General features: G+C 41.1%; 1 protein-coding gene across 1 annotated transcript in view; it reads right to left on the bottom strand.

Moving 5' to 3' along the window:
• The window catches only part of UTRN (utrophin), a 1,458,479-nt gene that overhangs the window by 1,205,461 nt on the left and 231,463 nt on the right, over positions 1–21,555 (bottom strand). The window contains exon 3 of the mRNA XM_029594027.1: positions 13,939–14,000. Within this exon, the coding sequence (XP_029449887.1) occupies positions 13,939–14,000 (62 nt within the window). The remainder of the gene's footprint in view (positions 1–13,938; positions 14,001–21,555) is intronic.

Raw genomic sequence — 21,555 nt, 5'->3', positions numbered from 1 at the left:
ATAAAGACACAGACTAAGAAGTGTTATTTGATCATGAATTATTAAGATGTTTGAGGGTTTGGGGTCAATGTGGCCTGATATTTTCTTATTTTTATAATAAGATATGGCATTTGTGTTTTTCTTTACCATATTTACTTTGGATGAGATATTCGAGGAACCTTGAGCTGTACTCGGTGATGTGCACGCTTCCTACTACTACTGCAGTTCTGCTATTGAGTAATATCAGAAATTCACCAGAGGGAATGGGGGAGGGGAAGTTATTGGAGGTTTAAAGCACTAAGAAGGATTAAAACAATGCTGGCAAGACAATTTCTAGTTTTGTGAGGTCTGGATGTAAAGGCATATAGTCTCAATCAATATAATGTTGAGCAATGGGAAGGAGTAGATATTCTAACGGAGCTGAGAAATCTGGGGGTTTTTTTCACCTAATTATGGCTAAGGTGGGAATCTTTTCAATAAATGTAAAAGGTTTAAACACTACTAGAAAGCGACAATTAATTAAAGCAGAAATACAAAATTCACATGCATCTATCATAACGATTTAAGAAACTCACTTAAAACGTAGATATGAGTACTTGTTGAAATGGCATTCTTTCGCTCATAATATTTTTCAGCAGCCACAAAAGAAGAAAAATATGCAGTAGTTGGAAAATTATTTGTTAAAGATTTTATGTGCCAAATCAAGATGAGTTATGGGAATCCTAAGGGGAGATTTTTGATGGTCCAATTTGAGGTGGAAGTTGTTTGTTATATGTTGCTCAACTTCTATGCACCAAACTCAAATCTTGATGCTTTCCTTGTAACTCTACATGAGGTACTTGCTGCTAAGGGGGAGGGTCATCTAATAATAGGAGGTGATTCCAACATGACCTGTTCTCATCTATTAGATAATTTGGTTGGAGGGATGCTAATGAATAAGCATATAGCTAACTTAAATTATAGTTGAAAAAGTGGGATCTTATTAATATTTGGCGATTCTGCTTTCCCACAGTCCGTGACTATACATTTTATTCCTGTCCTCACAAATCTTATTCCCGTATCAACATGTTTTTCGTGGAAAAGGCATTGGTCAATCAAGTTATAAACATGGAAATAGGTGTGATTACATGGTGTGTTCATGCCCCATTAGGATAGATCATCAAACAGTATGATTTGATATCGCAAAGTCACATGAAGACCCGAATTTTGAATTTTAAAACTATGGACTTTGTTGAAATGGGGATGTACATGGAGGTAGAACTAGAAGACTGGGAGAAATGAGAGAGGTGGAACAATGGGCCAATCTAAAAGGAGCAATTACAAAGGCAACAAATCTATATGTTAGAAAAATAATCAAAAGTAAGAGAAATAAGAAACTGATCTGGTTTTCACAGGAGGTGGCTGATAAAATAAAAGCAAAAAGAACAGCATTTAAGAAACATAAAGGATCCCAAAAAGAGGAACACAGGGAAGAATATCTGGTGAAACTGAGGGAGATGGAGAAAGAAATCAAGAAAGCAAAATGTCAGGTGGAAGAAAGGATAGCCAAAGAGGTACAGCAAGGTAACAAAACATTTTTCAAATATATCAGAGAAAGGAGAAAGGTTCAAAGTGGTACAGTGAAATTGAAAGGTGAAAAGGATCAATGTTTGGAGAGAGACAAAGAAATGACCAAAATATTAAACAAATACTTCAGTTTGGTATTTACTAAAGAAGATCCTGGAAAAGGACCGTTTGCTAGTTAACATGACTGTGCAAGAGGGTGGAGTAGACAAAACTCCGTTTACAGAACAGAATGTATGGAAAGAGCTAGGAAAAATGAAAGTGGACAAGGCCATGGCGCTGGATGAGGTATATCCCAGGACTGGATTTTAAAAGGGTTCCGCGCATCGGGCCTATTTTAAAAAGGCCCGGTGATGCGTGTAAAGCCCTGGGATGCGTGTAAGTCCCAGGGCTTGCAAAAAGGGGCGGGGAGGGGCGGGGAAGTCCCGGGGAGAGGCGGGGGCAGGGTCAGGCTCCTAGCACAACGAGATATTTGCTGCTGTGCCAGGAATCTCGCACCAGCAGTTGGCCGGCGCGTGCAACTTACTTCAGCCCCAGGACTGAAGTAAGTTTCAAGATAAAAAAAATCATAGTAAAAGGTAGGGGGGAAAGGTAGGGGAAGGTAGGGGAGGTGGGTGGGGGGGGTAGGAAAGTTCCCTCCCAGGCCGCTCCGATTTCGGAGCGGCCTGGGAGGGAACGGGGGAAGGCAGCGTGGCTTGTTGTGCAAGGTGCACAATTCTGTACCCCTTGTGTGCACCAGGTAGCACACACACACACATGTACGCCACGTGCGCTCCTTTTAAAATCTACTACCTAGAGCATGTGTGAAGGTTAACGGGGGATACTCTGCTCCATTTTTAGTTCAGTGCGGAATTAGGTAGGGTTGTTCGCTTTCACCTTTGTTGTTCGCTTTATTTCTGGAACCCTTAGCGATCAAACGACACAACTCTTCACTTATACGGGACATTCAATTGGGGCCTGATACTTACAAATTATCATTTTTTGCAGATATTTTATTTACATTGGCAGACCCCATTTTTTCTTCTCAGGGAGTGGTAGACAAGATGAGCCAACTCAGCAAAGTTTCTAGATTTAAGCTAAATTTGGAGAAATCTGTGCTTCTCAATCTTTCCGGTCTGGAAGATCAGATCCTACCATTGCAAAGTGGTTTTTTGATTAAAGGGGCTAAAAAGAAAGTTAAATATTTGGGTATTAATATGTTCTGTTTGAATTAAACTACTACCCATTAATACAGGCTATATTTCGGGATGTGGAAGAGTGGAGGGAATATTCTTTATCTTGGTTGGTGTGGATAGCGGCAACAAAAATGAATATTCTTCCAAGATTATTTTACCTTTTTCAAACGTTGCCAATACCCTATAAATAATGCTATGCTGAAGAGGCGGCAAAAGAAAATATTTCCATTCATATGGAACAGGAAACCCCTAGGGTGTCCAGAAATGTAATGTATCGATCTAAATAGAGTGGAGGATTAGGGTTTCCCCATATAGGGTGGTATTATGCTGCAGCTCAATTTAGACCTATTCTGGATTGGAATAAAAGGGGGAACCAAAGCAGTGGTTTCAGATAGAACAGTCTCTAATGGGTTGCATGCCCTTGTGAGAAATGATTTAGCAACCATGATCGACCTTGTGTTTAATAAGGGAAAGGGTCACAGGAAAAACTTTTCCTGGCAATTGAGGTGTACAAAGGGCAATGGTTAATGTCCTGTATGGTTGTTTTTCTAAGTTGATATGTTATTGCAACCAAAGGGGTGTTATGGTTGGAGATGGGGTCGTTTTTACTGGAGGGATCGGGGGAGGATTTATACTGGAACTGTGGAAAACCAGATGCAGTTTATAAGTTTTATTAGATAGGATACAAGAGGAAGGGTGGTCTCGCAGGGCCTAACTGGGACACTCCTAAAAATAAATAGCCCTCTGACTTATTGCCTACGGAGCAGGTTAAGATTGCATCTCTGAATATCAGGAGCATATCGAACCCTATAAAGGGAAATTAATACTACAATTATTTAAGAAAACAAGGGCACAGATTATTATTATTACAGGAGACATCTTTACACGATAAATTGAGGATGCATTGGTGGGTCAGGTATGGGTGGCCCTGTATACATCGCAGAGCGGGGGGGGGGGGTCTGTATCCTGGTCAATAAGAAGCTCCCATTATAAGTACTGGCTCATAAAACGGATAGGAAGGAAAGAAACCTTGTATTGCATTGTCATCTCCAGTCCTGGGAATTTGGTCTGATTAATATTTACAGTCCCAATATAGACTCACACAAATTTTATGCTGATTTGGCTGATAAACTGGGTGCTTTTTCAGGACTGCCCTTGGTAGCGGGAGGCTATTGGAATGCATATTTGGACCCAAGTATGGACTGTACAACAGCAGGCATCCATCGTAAGACACCTAGATCCTTGACTGTAATGGTTTTCATGTTCCAACTGACTGATATTTGGAAAAATACATAGCCCTCCTCCCAAGATTACATTTGTTACTCCACCAGGCAAAACTCCTACAGTCATATTGACTATTTTCTGTGTTCAGATTGATTCCTGCCTCATATATCAGATTGTGACAAACTGAGTAGTTGCCTACCTGATCATCACCCGATATCTATTACTCTGATGTTGACTGTTCATGGAAGGAGGGCAGGACTGTGGAGACAATCTTTTTCTTTTGGGGAAACAAGATTTCATAGTCGTAGTGGAGAGGAGTCGTGAAGATTTTGATCATCACCAAAATCAAGAAGTATATGACCCTGCTTTGCAGTGGAAAACCTTGAAGATGGTATGGAGGGGGACCATAATTAGTTACACAAGTCATTTAAAAAGGATACATTTGGTTGAAAAGATTCAGTTAGAAAAGGAGATACTGGAACTAGAAAAGGAGCATAAGCATCCCTCCTCAGCCAGAATATACAGACAGTTGCAAAGGGTAAGGGAATCCCTTAGAGCTCTCCAGGTGCTGAAAATAGAGAATACTACAGTATACCAAACAAAAATATTATGAATAGACAAACTCCTCTACAAAACCTCCTCATGAGTAGACAAACTCCTCCACAAAAGCTTTCGTTTCACCCTGTTATGTGCATCCTCAGGAGGAACCAATGCTATTGTAGTGATCTTCACAAGGGGATAATCCTAGCAGGGCTGCACCCGAGCCAACACTCTAGTGGTGTGTTGCTTAAAAGAACAATCCTGTCACAAGTCCACCCCAGACTGGATTTATTTTCCATAACATCTCATCTTGAGGCTTATTCAAACAGCTAATATTTAGAACAAGCTGTGCCACTTATCTGATGATTGGTTGGTCAATGAATGAGTCTAACCGTCTTGACACCCGATAGTGCGCACTAACGTGGCAGAGTTAGCGTGCACTATTGGAGAGTTAGCACGCACTAAGTCCCGTTAGTGCACACTAACCCGAAAATGTTTTTCGGTTCTCCTGAACCATTCTGAATTAGGCAATTTGGGAAAAATGATTGCACATCCCTATTAGAAACATCCAATGTGACTGAGCAGTCTCAATCACATCTCTCGCTCCAGCTTCCTCGCTCAACCCCTTTTATTCCTGCTTCCTAGAAAGGGGAGGAAGGTATGGTAGTCAGGAAGTAGGGCAGGGAATGTTTCCTCAGAGGTGTTGAAATTTGAATTTTAAAGAGGATTCAACAAATATGTTATATACATCTTAGGATCTTGGGAAGGGGCCAGGGAGACCACTTGGGGATATGAGGATAGGATTTGCTCCCTACACCCTAAACCCTCCCGCAGTACTAGGGAGTTAGGCAGGGTTCTTAATGGACTGTTAAGATGTAGTAAGTGCAATAGAAAACCAGTTGTATTAAATGTTTAAAATATCAGTTGGTCATAGTTTGAGGGTGGCAAGGAGCAGTTACTTAAGCACATTACGACCATCTGGCTGACACTGCACAATCAAGTCAAAGACACCATACAGGCATGGCAGAGGATCAGCCTTACCTGCAGTGGCTGGCTAGCTAATAAAATGGCAGAGGCCCGAGTTGCAGCTGTTTTATTTGGTTTGTTTGTGGGTTCTCAGTGGCAGTGATATCTGCTTTGCTAGTAACATGGCAAACAGCAAAGCATTTGTCTTGTGCGCCTGGCAAAAGCTTATGTCTAAATTTGACTCGTTTATTGTAATATAGTTAAATTCTATTTAAGTCAAACTATTTTTTAATCAACTTACAAATCAGAAGATAAACTCAATATTTGAGATCTTGCCTTCTAACTTAAGTGAATATTTAATAAATTCTAAACAAAAGTTATTTTGTTAAGTATTGTTTGTCATATTTTATATGTTTCTAATACTGTAATGGTTCACACAAGCATAAGTTTCATTTCTACAGCAAAACAGTTCTGTAAATTTCAATGTCAAATGTTTCCACATCAAGATCCCAAGACATGGGAACCTGATGTGGGAAATAGCTCAGTAAGTCAAGAGTCATCTTACAATATAAATAGATTATATTAACTGATCTCGTCAATCACAGTAGCTCCTGCAACATCGCCCCTGAATCTTCTTTTGTAGAAGCTCTTGCAAAATGAGAATATACTTTTTCCCCTTCTTTTTTACTCCCGTTATGTTAAATATTGATGCTTCACAAACCAGTTTCAAAAAGGGACACTCAGGACAATACCAAAAAGTGGTCATTTCCTTAAAATAAAATGTAAATAGTTTTTTAAAAAGGGGAGCATGGGTCTTCTCTGTGCAATGTTATTAGCTGCCCTCTGGCTCCAACTTGAGCTTATTAGGATTAGCTTTAGGAACTATCACTGAACCTCCTGCGCTGTTCAGTCTACTTATTTTTTTCAAATACTTATTGCCCATTCTATCATCATTTCTAGGGAACAAACACACACAATTCTATATAACAACAGCGAGACAAACAATAAACAGGTTTATACACTTTGTTAAATTTTCTATCTTGTCTTCTTCTTGCTCCTAGTTGTATGTCTCCTTGTTTATTGTAACTGCATCTTTATTATGTATAGTTCATATTATTTCGTTCTCTGTTCCGGTTATCACCCATTGTTTATTGTAAACCGGCTTGATGTGATATTATCACGAATGCCGGTATAGAAAAAATTAAAATAAATAAATAAATAAACGAAGCCACAGCATTTCTGCAAAAAGAACTTCTGCTCTCCAGAATAAATCTGAACATTTTCTGTATATACTGCACTTTATTTATTTAGATACATTTGATTACACACCTTAACTTTTCAGCCCACAGCAAGTTATAGAAGCACATACCCACATTCTAAAAAATCAAATAAAAACCCAACCACCTCCGCAACTCCTTTCATAAACAAAAATCTCCATCAGAAAAGGCTATGTCCAGACCAAATATCCTTCAATAGCTCTCACAAAAAGCCAAAATTCAATTTCTTCCGAAAAGACAAAGAATTATTTTCAGTTTAGTACGGAGTTCCAGAGAAATGGCGCAAAATACCTAAAAGCTCTCTGTCGGGTTAAATGTTTATAGAGAATGCACGTATTTTCCAGTCGGTTTTAAAGACCTGTGTGGTCTCTAAAATGCTCATGTGCATCATTGGCTGGGCTAATAAAAGGTACCACAGCCTACAATATACACATCTCTATCCAGGACTAATACAGCTACTGGTACTCTATGTATTCTAAGAACTCTGAAACAGAATTTATTTCCTCCATATTTTATTTTCCGCCTCCTCCACAACCTCTGCTCCCACAAAACAGAACATCATCATTAGTGCTGAGGTTTGTAGATTTGCAGAATACAAATTTTTATAAATAAATAAAATTGCCTATCTGCCAGAAGAGCAGTGGCATGCTACTTCTATATACCGCTGCTCTGGTCTTTATATCATTATTTGTGTGTAGGGGAAGGGAGATAAGCTTCCTCATTTTTTATTTTTTTAGGGAGTTGCTTGAGTTCTAGACTGTTTCCAGCACACTAGTTCCTATTATCAGGTCTTGGGACATCATTTTCCCCCACTCTGGAAAATACTTTTTAAGAGCAGGGCTTCTCAAACCTGTCCTGGGGATTCCACAGCCAGTCGGGTTTTGAGGATATCCACAATAAATATACATGAGATAGATTTGCATATACTGCGTCTCCATGATATGCAAATTCATCTCATGCATATTCATTGTGGATATCCTGAAAACCCGACTGGCTGTGGGGTCCCCAGGACAGATTTGGGAAGCCCTGTTTTAGAAACGCTGTGCTACTGTCTCTGTGTTTAGCCAAGACACAATCAGCAAAAACATCTCCCTCTGCAAATCAGAGAAGATTCTTGGTCTGTGGGGGAATATGCTGTGCACTTCCACACCGTGGCCTCTGAACTTCTGTGGGCAGTGACAGTCTGATTGAGATCTTCAAGCAAGGGCTTTCAGATCATATAAAGGATGACTTGGCTGCCAAGGATCTGCCTGAACCATTGGAAGGCCTAATGAAGCTAACCATCCATCTAGACCTAAGGTTGCAGGAAAGGTCCTGGGAAAGGAGCTCGCTTCGCTGCCTCATCCGTTTTGCCCAAATTTCCAGCAACCATTGACCTCCCGCTCACCTCCCGAGCCAGGACCACCTCTAGTAGAGGCCATGCAGGTTAAATGACTCAAGCTATCTGCAGAAGAAAAGCAAAGGTGCCACAGTCTCATCCTGTGTTTATATTGTGCTGCATCTGGGCACTTTGCAAGTGGCTATTCTTATAAACCGGGAAACTCAAGGACCTGGGTCTGGTGGGAGAGGTCACCCTAGATCATCCTTTCACCTCTCCAGAACTGATAGTACCAGTACTTCTCTCTCAGAGACATCCTTGTAGACCCTTTTGCCTTTTTGGATACTGATGCAGGGGGCAGCTTTATCCATGAAGCTTTGGTTCATCACTACCAGATACAGACTGTCCCCCTAGACACTCTGCTCTCAATTTCCTCCATATGTGGAGAACCCTTGCCTGGACATGTTACGAGAGCCACTGTACCCCTCGCTATGTAAACAGGGATTTTGCACAAAGAACTGATTTGCCTGCTGTCTGACAGAAAACTCCAGTCTGTGATGCCTAATAACCAGAAATGTCCTGACCAATTCCCCCTAACCTAACCAATTATGTCTTTCCTTACTTGCACTTGTCTATGATACACACCCTCTATCTTACCATTTCCCTAGTTTACTACCTGTACATAAGCCTACCTCAGTTTTTCACTATTTATGAATGTCAAATCTGTACACAGTTATGAACTAGTGATTTTCACATGGAATGACGGTAAATAAAATATATATATATACATAAATAAATAAATAATGATATTTTAGTCTTCTTGAAGTCATTGTCAGAGTACCGACACCATATGAAACAAGTCCTCCAGAGACTCCATGAGCACCACCTCTACGTCCGGTTAAAGAAGTGTACCTTCAAACAGGAAGAACTTTCTTTCTTGGGATATATTATCTCTTGCCAAAGCCTCTGTAAAGACCAAGAGAAATTTAGAGCCATACTGGAGTGGATCCAACCTATGGGCCTTAAGGTGCTGCAGCGTTTTCTGGCATTCACAAATTACTATAGGTGATTTATCTATGGTTACTCCTCCTTAGCGGCCCCACTCAGCACTAATCAAAAAGGGCTTGTATACCAAGAACTGGACCACAGATGCTATCCGAGCTTTCAAGTGTCTCAAAGAGGAGTTCACCCTTGACCCATTCTTATACCACCCAGATCTATCCAAGCCATTTATTCTGAAGGTAGATACATCCACTCTTGGGGTTGGCGCTCTCCTCCTACAGCATAACCATAATGGTACACATGACTTACTCCTACTTCTCAAATAAATTCTCTCCAGCAGAGAAGAATTATACCATTGGAGAGCATGCGTTACTAGCAGTCAAGCTAGTCTTGGAAGAATATAACACCTGCTGGAAGGAACAAAGCATCCAGTTACTATCTATAGGGATCATATGAACATTGAGCATCTAGCTCAAGCACAGAGACTGAATCCCTGGTCATTTTTTAAAATCTGTTTCACTTCGAGTTGTGGTACCATCCCGCTGAGAAGAACTGATGAGCTGATGCCCTCTCACTTTCCTTTGATACTGAGTGCTCTCTGGAAACTCCACAGCATATCATTGACCCTGCAAAGAACATGGTTGCCACTACGTTTACAATTCCTTCTGGGAAGGATTGTGGTTCCCTGGCACTTACTACAGAAAGTTCTTCAGTGGGCTCATAACTCCCATTTGGCAGGCCGCCCAAATATCACCCAAACCTTGGACTTAATCGTCTGACACTACTGGTGGCCTCAGATGAAGAGAGACATGAAGCATTACATAGAGTCTTGCCCCCTTGTGAGCCATGAATAAAAGTGTGCGAGCATGACCCTGGGGTTTATTACAGCCACTGCCAACTTCCAAGGAAACCTGGATCCATTCGGCCATTGACTTCATCACCAAGCTACCCCTTTCTCTAGTGGCAAAACCACCATATGAGTGGTAGTGGATAGATTTTCTAAGATGGCCCATTTTACGCCCCTTCTGGGCCTCCTATCTGCACCTGAACTGCCTAAACTCTTTGTCTAACACATTTTCCGTCTGCATGGTCTCCTTCACATTCTTTCAGATAGGTGAGTACAGTTCACAGCCTGCTAATGGAAGGGCTTATGCAGGAAGTTTGTAATTATGTTGTATATCACTTCAGCTTACCATTCCCAGAGCAATGGACAAACTGAATGGGCAAATCAGAGTCCCAAGGCCTTTCTATGAGCCTACATAAACCAATAGCAGGATAACTGGCCTCCCTCCTCCCATGGCACAAATTCTGCCATAATAACCCCATGAATAGTTCCATAGGGTCATCTCCCCTCTACATAGTGTTTAGACACCAACCTCGTATCTGTTCCAATCTCTGTCCCTTGCCATATAGCTAACCTGATGGGACAGGAACTGCAGGAAATTTTGCAGAAGACAAACCATCTGTGTAAGTAGCAGAGCATTTCAAAAAGCAGGCAGAAAAGAAACATCACCCCGTGCTTCAAATCCACCCAGGAAGCCTGGTTTGGCTCAGCACTAAAACCCTTCACTTGAAAATGCTCTCTCTAAAGTTTGCACCGCAATTCATAGGTCCATTTCCCAACAAATGACAACTGGGTCCTGTGGCTTACAAACTCAAATTACCAGCATCCTTACGGATTTATAATCTGTAAGGATGTTGAAACCTGCAATTTTTTTTTGGCCAGGCAGACCACTCTTCCAGACCACCAAAGTTGTTACAGAAGAAGACATTCAATTTGAGGCGCAAGAGATTTTGGATTTTTGAAGGGTTCGAAACCAGTTACAGTATCTTATCTCCTGAAAAAACTGTGGACCAGAGGAAAACTCATGGGAGCCAACCTCCAATCTGCAAGCTCCCCAACTCATATTGGAGTTCCATAGAGGTACCACAGGAAGCCCAAGCCCAGAAGATGGGGGAGGGGATTTGGGGGAGGTATTGTTACATTCGGCGGCTCACGGGGCGGTCCCGCAAGCTGCCACACTCACTCTTGCTGCTGCCGGCCACCAGAACCCAAGGGCTCAACCTGCTGGGAAGGTGGCTGGTATAGATGAAGCTCCAATCTGTCCCACTAAAGGGCGAGACAGATTGGAGGTCTACCAGCTGCTGGTGTAGGCCTCTTAGGTTCGTCTACAAGGCTGCGTTAACTATGCCATTGCACAAAGGGATCACGTCAACACCACTCTTCACAAATAGTTTAAAGGAATGGTATAACCAAGGTAATTAAAATGTGAAACTTGTTCAAAAGCACAGTTCTGCTAGGCCATTTTCCCTTCAGTGCCATTGTTTTTGTTTAAAGGTATTTTGAAATTATAGTTCTGACAAAGTTAATTGACAAAATGAAAGTTAAAAATCAATTTATGTAAAATAAATTGGTCAAACAGTATTGTATTTATACATGTATTGCAATTCAATTGAATTCTACGGTCAACTAAATTCAGTGGAAAACATCCTCGTCTTACTCCTTAGTTTATTTTGATCAGTTTTGTAACATAATCAGCAGATATTTGTGTTTTATCATACGAGCTCTGGATGTCATTTGTTAAGGCCAACCTTGTGAGCTTTGATTGTAAATCTGAAGCACAGAAGATCCAAGCTCAATTCCCGCATCCACCAGGACCCAGTTTGGACGGAGAGCAGCATGGAACTGATGTGCTCACAAGACCGGACCCTGCCAAACAATAAGCAGTAAAGAGGGGGCACGTCCAAGGTGCTATCCCTCCATTTCTGGACTAGCATGCAGTCTCTGCTGCTGCCTAGGCTAAGGGAGGACGGAGAAGGCAGAGGACTGAAGATGGAGGACTATAAAGGGAAAAAGTAAAAAAAAAAATAGAGATCTTCAAAGGGCAATTTGGAATTAGTTATATAACAAAAATGTATTATATGTACTCTACTTAAGAACTGACCGTAGATTTCATAGAACATGCCATGTTATAATTAACATTAAAACCAGCTTCACATTACTTTGAGATGGCAAACTGATGCGAAGGCTTGTCGTTTTTTTTTTATTTGTTTTATAGGGGGGGTTTTTTAACTTTTATTTTAAATTGTTATCAGCCATTGCACTTTGTTATTAATGTGATGTTTTTATTGTACCTTTAGTTTTTATTTGCAGATTTTGTTGCTCTCTTTTATATTTTATTGTACATTTTATTTTTTAATTACACTTTATGTAAACTGTTGAGATACAATACAGAACAATGGTATATAAAAATTTTAAATAAAGTAAATAAATAAAATGGTATGTATCCTTCTCCTTAAAAGGTCAGTATATTTCCTCTACACTTTTGAGAAGAAATCTGAAAGAAAAGCAAAACAGAGAGAGAATAGGTACTTCAGGCAGGAAGAAGGAGTGGCTCCCCAGCCGTATTTCTGGAGAGAAGCAGTTCCATGTGAGATGAACGAGCTATAAATCCTGCTCAGAGAGCAGTCAGGCTGGCAGTTCCACAGCAGGATCAGTCTTTTCACAACTAGAGAATCAACCTATGCAAGCAAGAACAAACTATAATTCAAGATCTTATGCAGTCAATTAAGACTATGGGCCTTATTTTCTAAACATATCGCACGCGATAAGGGACGTTTCGCACGCAAAATTTCCCTTTTCGCGTGCGATACCAAAATGGGGGTGGAGTCGGCCCCGGAAGAGGAGGAGTCAGGATGTCACCGGGGCTGACTCCGCGAAGACGCCGCGGACGACGAAAAGGTAAGGCCCTTTCCGCGTCCGTGTTCGCGCCCAATAGCTACACCTCCTATGGTGGCGCTATTGGGTGCAAAACCGGCAGCGATTGCACCGCAACGGTGCGATCGCTGCTGGCTAGCGCAGGCCCGCCCCCCGTTTCGGCCCCCCGCCCCTCATTCCCTAAAGTATCGCAGCCCTGCGATACTTTAGAAAATGAGGCCCTATGAAAACAATTTAAAAAACTGCGCAACATTGGCCCAAGAAAATGACATCCGAAAAATCCAGAAATCTGTTTTGCTTGCAAAATTTTGAAACGCTGAATCTTTTAACCAAGGTTTTAATTTTCTTTCACCATCTAGAGGACAAATGGTCCAAGGAAAAGGTTATGCAAAAAGATACATAAATAAAAAGTCTGTTTCTTGAAGTGCTTATTTTGCGTAATACACTGAGACATTACCATCCCCTCATGCTTGATTTATTTATTTTATAATGTAAAAGCAAATCAAGCAAAAGAAAAAATTCATTTTATTTATTTTATTAAGTAATGTGATTGTTATGTTATTCCAATTAAAGACAGAAAAATAAAGGTCCACCAACCAGATGGGGACAATGCCTTTTTACTAACACAATGCCTTTTAACTAACATAACAAATGCATTAAAGTAGTCCAATGAATAAGTATCAATTACAACTCATCTATTCACTTTTATGCTTATGTACCTGTCACTAACCAGACTTTTGAAACCAGAATTTTGTCACCAGTCAGAGGGAAACTGCAGATCTGACAGATCTGATTTTAATTCACCACAAAGCGACAAAAGCATCTCCGCCACTTACATGGTCTCCGAGTACAGCACAGGGCACATGGTTCTAGTGGTTAGAGAATGGGATCAAGTATTCAGTGCCAACTGGATTATGACCTTATCTTTGCTACTGACATTGTGCAAGCATGAGCAAACCACTTCATCTCACAAAGGACTCTTAATGTCATTGGAAAGAATACTCAGATCCCAACCATGATTGGGTGGGGGGGCAGGGAAGGTTACCATAATAGTTTCAACAATTTACTATTCTAATAAGGAAAGTGCATTTTGAGATCATACACTACACAAGAACGTTGTAGTTCATTTACAAAAACTATCAACTCTATGGTAGTATTTTTCAAAAGAGACATTACCTTTGAGAAACGAGCATTTATCCACTTTGTAAAAGTTTTCTTCTGTACATCATTATGCTCATCTGTGAAATAAAAAACAATAGGTATTAGCCTATAGCACTGAAGACTTTCCAAAGTGAAATAAACAAGAAATCTCGGGTCTATTACAAAGAACTGCATTTTTTAAACATTCCAAGCACAATGAGATAAGACCAAGAGTGCTAAACTTCATTTAAGCAATCCATCTCCTAAAATAGCAAAAGGGGGGGAAGTGCACAGCTTTTATTTTTCATAAAAGAACATAGCCAAGTGCTTTAAAGAATAAACGCAAGATATAAGGCTGGTGGTAACTGCAGCTCAGGAGCCACCTACTAGGAAGAAGAGTGATAGCACTGCTGGCTTGTGGAGCTCATTCAACCAATTGTCTAGGCCAGTGGTCCTCAACCTTTTTCCCATCATGTCACACCTGACAGACCACGCTCACAAGTGTGACACACTGCTCATTATAATCCATGGCAGAAATAATAAAAAAGGCCCAGTATTACTTTTATTGTTAGGAATGACACAAGAGAAAGATAAATACTCTTTCGGAACAGAAATTACATAAATAGTAAACCTCCCAAAGCAAAACAGCACCAGCTTCCAGCACTCAAACAGTAACCACCTTACCTAAGAAATGGCACCACTGAAAATATTACACCAGGCCTTAAAACTCCAATACTCCTCCTATTAGGAAAACGGAACAAGCCAGGCTGCTATAGAGCCCTACACAGAAACTACATGCAGCAGAATTCCTCACCTCAATCACATGCAGATCCTCACCTAACAAAGAATAGAAAGACCATAAAGCACAAACAGAAACATGCAGACCTAAACTGAACTGGAAACCGCAATAAGCCAGAGACTCTGTATGCAGTGCAACAAAAGAAAAAGAGAAACATCACCAATCCTCAAAACAAATCAAGAAATATAAAATCTATAGCAGTAAAACCATACTAACAAAGAGAACAGATTATTTCAAAACTGCTGATGAATGGCATATCCAATAATTAAAAACTCATATCAAATTTTTCCAGACACTAATAAAATATTTCAAAACAGCAGACACAAAGACCCAATAATTAAAAATAATAAAGATAAAAAAATGCTCTGCTCTCCATACCTGGAAATGTTCGATTTCCAGGTGCCCTGAGATTGTTATGAATTAGGAGGGGGGGGGGGGGGTGCCTGCAACTTTCTCTTCTCTCTCAGTCACATACAATCTCTCTCTCTCTCACTTACATAGGCTCTCAATCTCACAATTACACACATGCTCTTTCTCCTATACACACAGGCTCTTAATCATACATATACACACTCTTTCACTTGCATATACAGGTTCTCAATCACACACTTACATACATGCTGTCTCTCTCACACACAAAGGATCTCAATCTCAAGCTCTCAATCACATATACAAGCTCTCTTTCACACAAGTTCTCACACACTTACACATACAGTCTCTCTCTCTCCCACATACAGGGTCTTAAACTCACTCACTCTCTCACCACCAAAGAACAACTAGCGGCAGCCATAGCTGCCTCTGCTTTCAGCCCTCACAGCCTTGAGAAAGGAGCCCTATTGGGAGTGGAGGAGTAGCCTAGTGGTTAGAGCAGTGGGCTACAAAACCAGGAGACCAGGGTTTGAGTCCTGCTGTCGCTCCTTGTGACCTTGGGCAAGCCATTTTACCCTCCCCATTGCCTCAGGTGCAAACTTACCTCATTTATCAAAATGCACTAAGGCGTTTTCGCATGCATTAAGGGTTTATCACAAAGTGAGGTTTAGGTATTGGTGTAGGGGTTGGGGGCCACTTTGACATTCAGTGTGAGATGTACAAACAGTGCTCTCTTGTGAAGTACAAACAGTGATGTACAAACAGTGCTCTCTTGTGAAGATTTGCTGACCTTCGGAGTGAGGAAACTCACTCAAAGATGAGATTTGTGCAATGTTCTCTCAACCTAGCTTGATGTTACCCAGGTAGAGAGTCCATCAAGCCAGGTAGAGAGTTCATCAAGCTGAAGGGATAAGCAACAGTAATGGGGCAAAATAGATTTAATAAGTTATTAGAAAATTTGTGAGACCTGATAAGTATTTGTGATTCTTCTTCCAGTCAAGTGCATGTTTTCCTAATGGTGGCAGTTTATAAAAATAATACAAATGTTTAAAATAAATAGCAATATTCCTGACTGTACTAATGGAATATTATTGGCATTTTTATATTTGAGATCATTTGGTTGCACCTCGCTTTGGGCACAACTTTCTAGTAATAAGGCAAGTAGTAAAAGTTTAAAATAAACAGTGTGGAAGGTCACAGGTGAAAATTGTAACTCCGTGTGTCCGAGTGTTTGGAATTTTTACAGTTGAAAGTTGGCAACCCTGGGGGGAGGGGACGCACGCTGATAAATGTACAGAGGCAGCTCAAGTATACTGCAGACAAAAACAAAAGACATTTCAAGTGTCACACAGTCTTAAAAAAAAAAAAAAATCTAGGGACAACCGAAAAGATAAAGAAAGTGGAATGCGCTCGGAGGCGGTGCTACTCTAAAGCTTGTGAGGCAGGAGAAATGACCCCTGGAGAGAAAATAATGCCTTCCCTCCACTGCAGGTCTGGCAGCCTGTCCCTCAGAGGGTGGGGACAGCAGCTGCCCCCACCCCCATATCCAGACAGAAAACCTGACTTTTTATCACTCCAACTTGGGATGTGAAATTATTTTCTCTTCCTTTATCTCCAGCAAGGTCAGGTTTTACACATTTTAAATCACTTCCTGCCTGCTTCTCACACACACACAAATACTGCTAGGAAAGCAAGCATAAAAAGTCCAAGTACGCCTTGTGCACTATCATGCACTAAATTACAAGAGGGGCCCACTTGAAACCACACAGTTTCAGTGGCTCTGTTCCAACCATACACCTCCCACAACATTCTCTGGCTTATCCTCTACTTAACCTCTAGTCTCAGCATTTATCCTTAGCAAACACATCCACCATTTCTGCAAAAATACACCTCTTGCATACAATATGGGGTTGCTTAATTAAATGCTTTAAATAAATGTCTACAACGTATAGTTTTAAAGGGCCTAAATATAAGATGGCATTTCTGACACAGAAAAAAAACCACCAAGCAGGTTTTTATATGATACATCGGGCTATCCAAGTGTTCTCGGTTACTGTCTCAACAAATTCCCCGCCTCCTCCCACGCACCCCCACCATTGTCAAAGGTTGCTCCAGCCAGCATTGTTGGTCTGCCTTCTCCATACAAGCTCGCATTTTTGACAGGGAAGGAATTTAAGAATAAAAGAAGGAATTTGCCTGTGGCTTTTTAATTAGGGGAGCTAGGGATACAACAAATGCATTAAGAAGTGCCTGCCTTTTTACCGTTTGGCCCTGGACTATTACAGTTAATTATAAAAAGGTACAATATTTTTTTCTGGCATGAAAAATGAAATCTGCCTGAAAAAATTGGGCTGAACCATAATCTGGTTGGGGGGATAAAGGAAACAGTTTTCGCAGTTAATAAATAATACATATCAGACAATGCAGAAGTTAGCATGGCTTCATCTGACCAACAGGGAGGATTAACACTACATAGTAGATCAGAACAAACCTATGTTCCAAGGATTGGACAGGAACACCAGCAGGATTGGGAAGTGCAAGGGAGGAAACTGTGCCTTTCCATTCAACACCCACCCGCACATATACACACACACACACAAAAAAAAAACACTCAGAGTGGAGGAGTAATCTAGTGGTTAGAGCAGCGGGTCACTCCTTGTGACCTTGAGCAAGTCACTTTATCCTCCATTGCCTCAGGTACAAACTTAGATTGCAAACCCTCTGAGGATAGGGAAATACCTATAGTACCCGAATGTAATATGCTTTGAAGTGCTGAGAAGCGGAATATAAATAATAAATTAATCTCTTTCACTCACTACCGCTACTCCACTTTCACACACACAAACTCCCAACACATATCTCACCCAGTTAGACACTCATACACCCCATACACCCACATCCCTTACACTCATGTACCTCCACCACACACCCTCTCACCATCCCCCCAACAATGCACCACTCGCACTCCCCCACCCGTTCACGAGCCCCAGTTACACTCAGAAACTTACCACAGACATATCTTCCCCCACTTTGCCACTGACACTCAACTCCCACCCATTGCCCCCATCCTCAGGCACCATCTGCTCATGCAATGCTACGTCTCATGAAGCCCAAAGTGGGGATGTATAGAGGATATGGATTCCCACAAGGTGTCTGATGTGAGGGAGATTTCCATGGGAGAGAGAGTTTATAGACAAAGAAGGAGGGGAGGGGAGGGACATACAGACTGAGTTTACACTCTGCTATCCAGCTTTCCCAGCATTTAATGATAGGCCCTCTCACTAGTTTCTAGGTGTTTTAAAAGTTTCATTACAACACTGCATTCAATTAACTGAAAAAATGCAGCTATAAATATTTCCATGCCATGAAAACAATGAAAAACACCAACTTTTAGTATCTTCCAAATGCACCTAATTTGCTGGAGAATGAACACCCTAAATTTACCCTTTAAAAACACCTAAAACCAGGCCTAGTTATATCCCACCGGCATTCCTCACCAACAAAGAAAGATCAGAAGGGCTCCAGAGGTGATCCGGGGACCTATAGACCTGTGAGCCCGACTTCAGTGCCGGGAAAAAATTATGCAAACTATTATAAAAAATAAAATTACAGAACGCATAGCTAGACATGATTTACTGGAACTCGGCAAGAATGGATTTACCTAAGGGAAGTCATGCTTCACAAATATGTTACATTATTTTGAAGGGCACAAAAAGTCAAACAAAGAATTTTAAACCTAATCTGACAAATGACAGGTAACTAATATAATATCGGGTAACCAATGTAATATCATGTGGGGATCACATGATCAGATTTCTTTAAATCATAAATGACCTTGACGGCTGTATTCTGAAGCAGATGCAGTTGCTTGAGTTGGGAATGTGGAAGCCCAAGAAGAAGGGAATTGCAAAAATCAATCCTAGAGATTATAAATGCATGAATCAGTAATTTCAAATTGTGAGGTTCGAGTAAACAGACATAAGTGACAAATGTATTGAAGAAAAAAATAATGATCTCTAAACAATGCTAAAAATATACAGAACCATGGAAAGTTTGGAGTCAAGTTGGACTCCAAGTGACAACATTCTTGAGCGGGATGGAAGTGCCAAGTATTGCTGGGGATACTAAATGGTCAGGAGCCCAATGGTTAATCCACAAAGCTTCTGATTTGGAGGGTTTAACCTTCAATTTATGGTTGAAAAGCTAACCAGCCACATGGTCTAGATACTAATTAAATTCTGTAAGTGAAAGCAAAGCTCTTGTGTTAAAGGCAGTAATTTGAATTTCATCTGCATGAAAAGGTCTGAACCTGCAAACTTGGATTTGTGAAGTTAGTGGGGAAAGAAAAATGTTGAAAAGGAGAGAGGCTAGGTCAGATCCCTGTGGAACACCCAAAGGGTAATAATATAGGATCTGAAAGCTGCTGATTCCACTCTATTTGAAAAGAGTGTTTACGAAAGCAACCTTGCCACCATCAGCCTGAACCCTAATACCACTGACCAATGCAAGTAGAGCAGAATCAGTGCTGTACTCCTTTTGAAATCTTGATTGAGAAGAATGTAAGATATTAGTTTTAGAAAAAAAAAGTCACTAAGCTGGTCGCAGACAACTTTTTCGATGATTTTTGATAACATATTAAAATTAGAAATTGACCTGTAATTAGCTAAAGTAGAAGGATCTAAGGATTTTTTTCTTTAGTAGGGGATGAACCCTTGTGACTTTTGAGATGTTCAGGAAAAAGGCCAGAAGCTAAAGAAGAATTTACAATAGAAGAAATGGGAGTGATTGAAGAAGCGCAATGGTGGTCCTGCTTCATAAGAGTGGGAGCAAAGAGGAGGCTGGAAATTACAGGCTTGTTAGCCTCACCTCAGAGGTGGGAAAATTAATGCTGAAGGAAAGGATAGTGAACTAACTACAGTCAGGAGGATTGCTGGACCCGGGGCAGCAAGGAAGGTCCTGTCAGACAAATCTGAATGTTTTGATTGGATGACTAAAGAACTGGATCGAGGAAGAGCACTCAATGTGATCTACTTGGATTTCAGCAAAGCTTTTGATATCTTCCTGCATAGGAGGCTTATGAATAAAATGAGAAACTTGGGAATGAGCGCCAAGGTGGTGGCATGGATTACAAATTGGCTGACGGATAGAAGACAGCTTGTGATGTTAAATCAAACCTCCCCTGAAGAAAGAACACTCTGAAGAGAGTGTTAAGCAGAGTGAGAGTTCAATATCTTTGTGAGCAACATTGCAGAAGGGATAGAAATCAAAGTTTGTCTATTTATGGATGATACTAAGATCTGCAACAGAGTGGACAAGCCGGAAGGAGTAGAGCGAATGAGACGTGATTTAAGGAAGCTTGAACAGTGGTTGAAGATATGGCAGCTGGGATTCAATGCCAAGAAGTGCAGAGTCCTGCATCTGGAGTGCGGTAATCCAAAAAAGCTCTATGTGATGGTGGGTGAAAGATTGTGCACAGACCAAGAGAGGGACCTTGGAAGGATAGTGTCTAGCAAAGATGGCAAAGCAATGTGACAAGGTGATAGCTAGAGCCAGAAGAATGCTGGACTGCAAAGAGAGAGGAATAACCAGTAAGAAAAAGGAGGTGATAATCCCCTTGTACAGGTCCTTGGTGAGACTTCACCTGGAATATGGTGTTAAGTTCTGAAGACCATATCTCAAAGGGAACAGAGACAGGATGGAGGCGGTCTGGAGAAGGGTGACCAAAATGGTAGGTGATCTCCATCGAATGACTTATGAGGACAGGTTGAAGGACCTAAATATGTATACACTGGAGAAGAGGAGGTGCAGGGGAGATATGATACAGACCTTCAGATACCTGAAAGATTTTAATGATGAACAATCACAAACCTTTTCCGGTGGAAAGAAATCAGTAGAACTAGGGGTCATGAAATGAAACTCCAGGGAGGACGACTCAGAACCAATGTCAGTAAATACTTCATTACGGAGAGGGTGGTGGATGCCTGGAATGCTCTTCCAGAGGAGTTGGTGAAAACAAAAACAATGAAAGAATTGAAAGGGGCATGGGATAAACACTGTGGATCCCTAAAGACTAGAGGATGGAAATGAAGAAAAAAGTGCATGGGGGTAACTTGCTGGTGCGGCGGTTATTACCCTTAACTAATAAGCTTTTATACTGTTGATGCAACGCTATCATTGCTCTCTGCTTCAATGGCAAGGGGAAAAGAGGAAAAGGGGATTTGGAATCAGACAGCAACTAAGAAGGGCCCTGACATTTATGATCTGGGGAGCTGATAAATATGGACATGAATTCTACGGCATGGTGGTCTTTGTGAACAGAGATGTCCTAGTTCCTGGTTCATTTGTTTTTCTTCCAAATCGAGAGTGTTCCTGTTTCAGCCAGCCTGTGGCTGGATGCACTCACCCACCAGCGGTGTGGACCACAGCCAGCCCCAGGGTTGTGTTGGTCTTGTCGCTGCACAGGTGCTCACACTCACATCCGTCTC

This window comes from Rhinatrema bivittatum, chromosome 3 (genome assembly GCF_901001135.1).
Source record: "Rhinatrema bivittatum chromosome 3, aRhiBiv1.1, whole genome shotgun sequence".
NCBI lineage: Eukaryota > Metazoa > Chordata > Amphibia > Gymnophiona > Rhinatrematidae > Rhinatrema > Rhinatrema bivittatum.
Note: the sequence above shows the minus strand (reverse complement) of the source record. Positions and strands in the feature narration are given on the sequence as shown.